Source organism: Blennius ocellaris (genome assembly GCF_963422515.1).
Source record: "Blennius ocellaris genome assembly, chromosome: 16".
NCBI lineage: Eukaryota > Metazoa > Chordata > Actinopteri > Blenniiformes > Blenniidae > Blennius > Blennius ocellaris.
In genome coordinates, this window is record NC_137665.1 from 18,378,482 (window position 1) to 18,385,656 (window position 7,175).

At 43.7% G+C, this 7,175-nt stretch overlaps 1 protein-coding gene across 1 annotated transcript; it reads left to right on the plus strand.

Annotated features, from left to right (window-relative positions):
• Positions 1-3,002: 3,002 nt before the first annotated feature.
• hoxb13a (homeobox B13a) lies at positions 3,003-5,204 on the plus strand (the record flags this gene model as incomplete). Its single annotated transcript, XM_080511438.1, has 2 exons — positions 3,003-3,732; positions 4,957-5,204. 2 exons carry the CDS (start codon positions 3,003-3,005, stop codon positions 5,202-5,204), a joined length of 978 nt encoding a protein of 325 aa, XP_080367564.1.
• Positions 5,205-7,175: the final 1,971 nt, after the last annotated feature.

Below are 7,175 nucleotides of genomic sequence, written 5' to 3' on the forward strand. Positions count from 1 at the left end.
GTGTGTGTGTGTGTGTGTGTGTGTGTGTGTGTGTGTGTGTGTGTGTGTGTGTGTGTGTGTGTGTGTGTGTGTGTGTGTGTGTGTGTGTGTGTGTGTGTGTGTGTGTGTGTGTGTGTGTGTGTGTGTGTGTTGTTGTTGTTGTTGTTGTATGTGACGCATCTCTGAGAATATTAAAGAAAACAGCCTCCTCCTGCAGGTTCCGCCTCCATCACCTGTCACTGCGCACAAAACTGTTCCTCAATCCGAGACATGATGCGGAAATATAACATTTCAACTCCCTCAGCCCTCCACAACAGGTTATATAGCATTAAGATGAAAATATGACCGAGATGGAGAAAGCGAGCAGCTCAGCGCATTACAGGCTCATGAATATGGACACGGACGCATTCAAGCGACACACAAACGTGTATAGATGATAAAACATGACTTTACGCGATATAACTGATAAGCGGCCTTGTTTACTAAAGGTTTGCACGAGTATAAAAAAAGAGAAGGAAAGTACTGCAAACTTTTTACTGCGCTCAGAATATTTGAGGTTAAAGACGCGCAAAATAAAACAAATGTCCTTCATGAGCAGATGGGGAAAAATAGGAATATGGGGAAAAGGCAAAAGGAAAGAAGAATCAAGAGTTCGCTGTAAACGTGAGGTTTCCTCACTGAGCGGGAGTTTTGTTCAAAACTAATTAAATATAGGTGAATACATGCAAGAACATAAAAGAAATAACTACGAACAAACGTTGTATCAGATATTTTCCACATTTGCTCTAAAATAGCGTGAAGCGTCCTTGCATGTGGACGCAGTTTGTTTACTTTGTTTTATCGAATCTTGTGTGTGACGTCAGGAGGGAAGCGGTCTACACAAAATATAACTTTTGTCATTATATTAAAGCTCTAAAAGGAAACCATATGTTTCTCTTTACTGTTCCCAGTAAATCTAAAATCAAAGTAAATAACACTTCCGGTCCCGACGAAATGAAAAAGAAAGTTGGAACACTCTCAAATTAATGAGTAAGGCATCATTTATTCCCATTATCGACCTATTTTTATATCCATGCCGCACTGCAGGTGTTGAACATATACATCGACAGAACAATCAGCCCACTTAGAGACGAATGAAAACCTACTTGTATTTTGCATTTTCACACAAGCAGCTGCAATTCGATCAACGTGTAAAAGTTAATTTAAACTCGTCCAGTATGGTTAGTTAATAAAAAGCACAAGGGTCGGATGTGTATTTGAATGAACTCTTCCACAGACCATCAGCAGAGTGAAATCACAAAGTTTACCGTTTCTGCAGGGATGGATCTTATGGGGTCGATTTTTCAATAATATCCACGCACCGTTAATATGCTCGCTGTGTTTTGTTTTGTTTTTAAATGCAAATCAATAATAGCAACATTGATGATTGTCTGTGTGCCATACGATAAATATATAGGGCCGTTTTAAAAAAATGATACCAAGATTTTGCTGTAATATATATTCTATTCATATGCAATTCTATTTGAAATTCAAGCGTCACAATTATATTCCTGGCAACACTGAGCACAGTTTGAGAGAAGTTTCTCACAGAAGCTCTAAACCAACAAGCACAAGAGGGAAGGAAATCATTAGGCACATGTCACAAATGAAAATGTGTGTCACACAGAAGCCAGATTGCTCAAATCCTGCAAAACAGAAAGATGTATTGAAATGATAGAAGGGAGGCAGAAACCACAAATAAGACACATGTAAGATTCAAGTTATTTGAATAATCCAGCTTTGCCTGTGAAATATTTCAAATGCTGATAGCTTTTAAAAAAATTTCAATGTGTCAAGTTATGCGAACCAATTAGCCTTTTAAAAATGAATTTAAAATAAATTTAAATTATAAGAGAACGTATTATAAGGGAATTATTCCCGTCAGGTTATCTTTAAAACAAACACAGGTTTTTATTAAAGACATTTTGAACTGTTTTATACCTTTTGAGCAGCTATTTTTCAATAATGTTTTGAATTGATTCACTTAGGATGCCACTATTTAAGTTAATGTCGCAGACATGATGCATGAGGCACAATCCAGATCAGTGATGCTGCAGTGAAACTTGCCTTGTTGCAAATTAATTAGTAAGGACAGCAAGTCACACTGTGAGGGTGAATGTGTGAACCCACGACTGCTGGTGGTTGCAAAATCAGAGAATAAGGTTGGTCGTGTTAGAAATGTGTTTGCTTTGTTTCTTTAATTGAAATTTACTAAACCATGTAGTTCCCCCCCAACATGTACTTCCACCGCTTTCCATCTAAACAAATGATAAATTAGGAGTTTCCTGCACGCGTTTTTCATCTCTTCCTCTATTAGCTTTCTTCGGGCCCACTACAGATTTAATCGGACTGCCTGAGCCCTCGGAGAGAAGATGAGTTGGACTGATTTGAGGGAATCTCCCGTGCGTATTTACGCACGATACAAACCACATCCGTTGCAGCAATATCTTTTGGCTCCTGCACTCAGGTCACGGTGGGCAGATCAGAACCATCACACACTTGAGTTTGACATAATGCAGCTGCACCAGACAAAAGCGGCGCGCACAGGACACTGAACAGAATCAGCTCATATTTTTTTTTTCTTTGACAGTCAACGCAAGTCCATTCTGCCCCCCCTCTTGTCCCATCACGTGATAATCCGATCTCATCCAATGGACACGCACATCCCCCCCTCTCCCCAACCCCCTCTCTCCTTGTCCCGGGGGCTTGTTGCGTCAACTTTGTGATTGGGATGTAACCGATGGTCCGGTCGGTAACCGGGAGACTTCGCTTCGGAGCGTGCACCGTCACTTAACGTGTCATAGCGGCTCAGCGTGCTATGACAGAGTCCGTGACCATTAAAGTAAATTACCTGCTTGTGTTGAGGAGAGCCAGGAGGCAGAGGAGAGTACCAGCCGTCCTCTTTCAGCCAATGCAGGCGCTTAAAGCGAGGACCGAACACACTGTGAGAGGAAGCGGGGGCCAGATCGTGTAAAGGCGCGCATATGACAGCCTCCCTGGTCCTCAACCCTCGGTGGCCCACGGACACGGTAATGTTTGTGTATGACAATAACCTGGACGACCTGAACAAAAACATGGAGGGCTTGGTTGGAAGTGGCAACTTCGCCGCTGCCGCTACTGCAGCGAGCCAGTGCCGCAACATCATGGCGCATTCAGCGGCCGCCGCGGCTCTGGGAGGACACCCGTCCGGTCTGGTGCACTCCTCCGCCGGATACCCCACCGTGGAAGTCCCCGCTTCGAGCACCAGCGAGACGGCTGCGTCGTCGGGGAAGCAGTACGCGGCGGGACCGTGTCCTGCAGCCGCCGTGCCGCACCAGAGCTCGTCGGCTGCCACCGCGCTGCCGTACGGCTACTTCGGTAACGGGTACTACCCGTGCAGGATGGGTCGGGGCTCTCTCAAGTCCTGCACCCAGGCGGCCGGAGCCGCGCTCAGCTCGCAGTACATGGACACGACGGTGAACTCGGACGAATACCCGAATCACCGGGCCAAAGAGTTCGCGTTTTACCACGGCTACCCCAGCCCATACCAGTCCATGGCCAGCTACCTGGACGTGTCGGTGGTCCAGACGCTGGGCACCGGGGAGCCGCGCCACGACACCCTGCTCCCCATGGACAGCTACCAGCCCTGGACACTGACCAACGGCTGGGGAGGGCAGATGTACTGCTCCAAAGACCAGGCACAGGCCGGACATCTGTGGAAGTCTGCTCTTGCTGGTAAATACCTCCACTTATTTTTCTTATTTAAAGTGATGTCAGTGTAGTGTGCACACTAGCTCAACGGATTATTTTGCAACTTTAGGATAATAAAAGAACGAGTCCAGATTTGTCTTGTTTTATTTGTGATTGAATAGTCATCATTCAATATGGAAAATGCTTGATAATTATAAAGAAACCGACTTGTTGATAATGTGAATCCCTAAATAGTCCGCCTGCTTTTATGTGTAACTGACTTTCAGCATAATGCGAGTTGTCTTCCAGTTTGATATTTCCACCTAAATAGACTTAAAGTAACTAAAAATCAATAGCAACATCCCATCTATGAATAATACATTTTATTTTCTGTGTCATTAAGCTCAAGGTCATCTCTAAACAATTATAAAGGTCACCTGTTTGCTCCACCGAGTGGCCCACCTCTTAATCTAATAATCATCTAATTAAAAGGTGACTGATGTGCTTTACACATCACCGTCACTGCAGAGGAAACCTTTAAAATATAACGAGTGCAAATTGTACTCTTCCTAATTGGGTTGTAACATGGCACGTGAAATTGCCTTGTGTTTATTATTACTCATCTCACATCTGATCACAAATGGAACAACTCAGCAGTAAATAATGCATAAAGAAAAGCAACGGCAGCATTAAAAAAAAAAAAAACCTGAACGTTTTTTTTGTTTTGTTTTTTCACGTTGAGGTTTTACATGTGCAGAAGGGGGAGGGGCAAATGAGGTCTCCACACCCTTTCTTTCTTGGAAAAACAGATTATTGCCCCCCCCCCCCCCCCCCCCCTCTATTTTTAATTTCTGTTCTTCAAAGCAGATTTCCCTCAGTAAGTGAGCAAACCTCCAAAAAGCTGGCTTGTGGTTACCCTCTGTACCTGCACGTGCGTGTAAGATGAACGTGCCAGTGCGTTATATTTGAAGACGTCTCGTGCAGATCCTGATAAATTCGGATTTACGTTCAGACATCCACCATGCTTCCCGTCTGTCGGAGGGTGAATGTCCAATCCGCGTCGAGCATGAAGACACAGACACGAGTCGCACCTGCGCAAAAACAAAACAAACAAAAAAAAACCAAGAAGATAAAAACCCGTTTCCCTACAAAATCCCCTCCCGGTCTACGATCGAAACCACGAAGTGCAGACCAATACGCGCGTGCACGCGTGTGTGTGAGTTGTGTGTCTCCACAGTCCTATTGTCCTCTCCTCTCCTCCTTTGTCAGACGTGGTGGCGCATCAGCACGACGGCTCGCCGTTCCGCCGCGTGCGGAAGAAGCGGATACCGTACACCAAGTTGCAGCTCAAGGAGCTGGAGAAAGAATACGCGGCCAACAAGTTCATCACCAAGGACAAGAGGAGGAAGATCTCGGCCGTGACCAACCTGTCGGAGCGGCAGATCACCATCTGGTTCCAGAACCGGAGGGTGAAGGAGAAGAAGTTCGTGGCCAAAGTGAAGAGCAGCGCGCCGTAGCGCGCGGGGCCGCCGCCGTTTGGACGAGGACGCTTTCGTGAATGGAAACTCACTGGTTTAACTCCACGACGTGTGTGTGTGGGGAGGGAAGGAGAAACTCGACGTGGTACCGCCGACGGACTGGAATTCTGTGTGTGTGTGTGTGTGTTTATCCGTGTGCTTTGACAAATGGAAGACTTAAAGAAAAAGAAAAAAGACGACAAAGACTGTACCAAAGCCGTCCGAGGCAATCTGTAAATACAGCACTTTCCTGCCTGCTTTCATGTAACTGTCCGTCCTCTTGTTCGTCTCTTGTTGTGCTCAGTGTTGTCCGTGCTTCGTAACTACAGTTAAAACAACTATGATATTGTCTATACTGTTTATATCCCCTGTAATCAAAATATAGTGCCATAATAAATTCGTATAATCCCGATTTAGTGTGCAGTAGGTTTTATATACTCGAAATCTTATTTGTCGGAATTTATCTGCGGGAATCTTCTGCCCCGCAAAAACAAACCCGCAAAGTGCCGATATCAAAGGCTGACAGCTGAAACGCGCAAAGCAGGCAAACAGTTTATGAGACTGCTTGAATCACCGCAACTATGACATGACATCCATTCGGTATTATCACTTCTCTCAGCAGCATGCGAACAAAGCTAATTAAATCTGTTAACTGGATGCATTTCGTTCACTATTCCAGTCGCTGCATGGTGTCAAGGCGTCTCGTCAGAGCTTTATTTATTATTTAGTAGAGTTTCCCCGCATCCGTGCAATGAGGTTTGAAGTGCAGTTTTCACCGGATGATTTTTATAGGATTTTCAAACAAATGCTTCCCCTTATTTTAGAGCAGAGGAGCGAGACACTATTGAAATTTAACTAAATCTACAACATCAACAAGTCTAATAAAAAAAAAAAAAACATTTTCTAAATGTGGTACCTGGCACATAGACTGTCCTTATTTAGAGTTACAGATCTGAACGATTTCAAATCCTGTGTGGAAGCGTTTTTATTCCTCTGATGACACAAAGCGATCCCTGTAGTCTTCAGATTAAATCAGACTTTATTTATCCCACTTGGGGAAAGTGAAGTGAAGTGAAGTCATGAGAGTAGCTTCACATTGCACAAATAGTTAGGATATTGGCACACAGGAGAATAGACTACATATATATATATATATATATATATATATATATATATATATATATATATATATACACACACACAGGGAAGTACTGACGAGAAATGCACAAACATTATTTACAGTATTAAAGCGTTCAGTGTTGTTATTTACACTGCGCTGATGCTACTTGGCTAATAATAACAGATATTGCTTTTAATGTCAAATTCTCACTGAAACAACAGAAACAAAACTTTTCCCTGAATAACAGAGCCCTTTTTTTTTTTTTTTTTTTTTTTTTAACTTTGCATTCCGCTGGCCCGGCTGAACCCTCCGGCCATCTGACCATATGTTCGACACTTCTGCTGTAAATGTGCAAATTTCACTCAATTTGAGTGTGAATGATTTCGCCACCGTTTCAAACTATATTTATATATACGGGTCCAGTTTGCTACAATTACATCACAGTCTTATCCCTCAGTGGTTTAATTCTCTGACTCGAGAAATAAACTCTGCGCTTCAATATCAACTTCAACTTGAAATTGAACAAGAGCGATCAAAATAGTTCCCAGCCGTTTGGACGTCACTGATTTTAGAGAACGATCATACAAAAGCCACACAATTAAGCCAGTCGTGTTTTGAATGAGTTCTAAGAGAAACGCCCGCAGAACAGAAGAGCGGCATTAAACCGCGCTATTGTCTACGCGTCCTGTGTGTGTGTGTGTGTGTGTGTGTGTGTGTGTGTGTGTGTGTGTGTGTGTGTGTGTGTGTGTGTGTGTGTGTGTGTGTGTGTGTGTGTGTGTGTGTGTGTGTGTGTGTGTGTGTGTGTGTGCCCTTGACCTTGGGAATCACGTGACCAGATTTTTTTGTCTCCT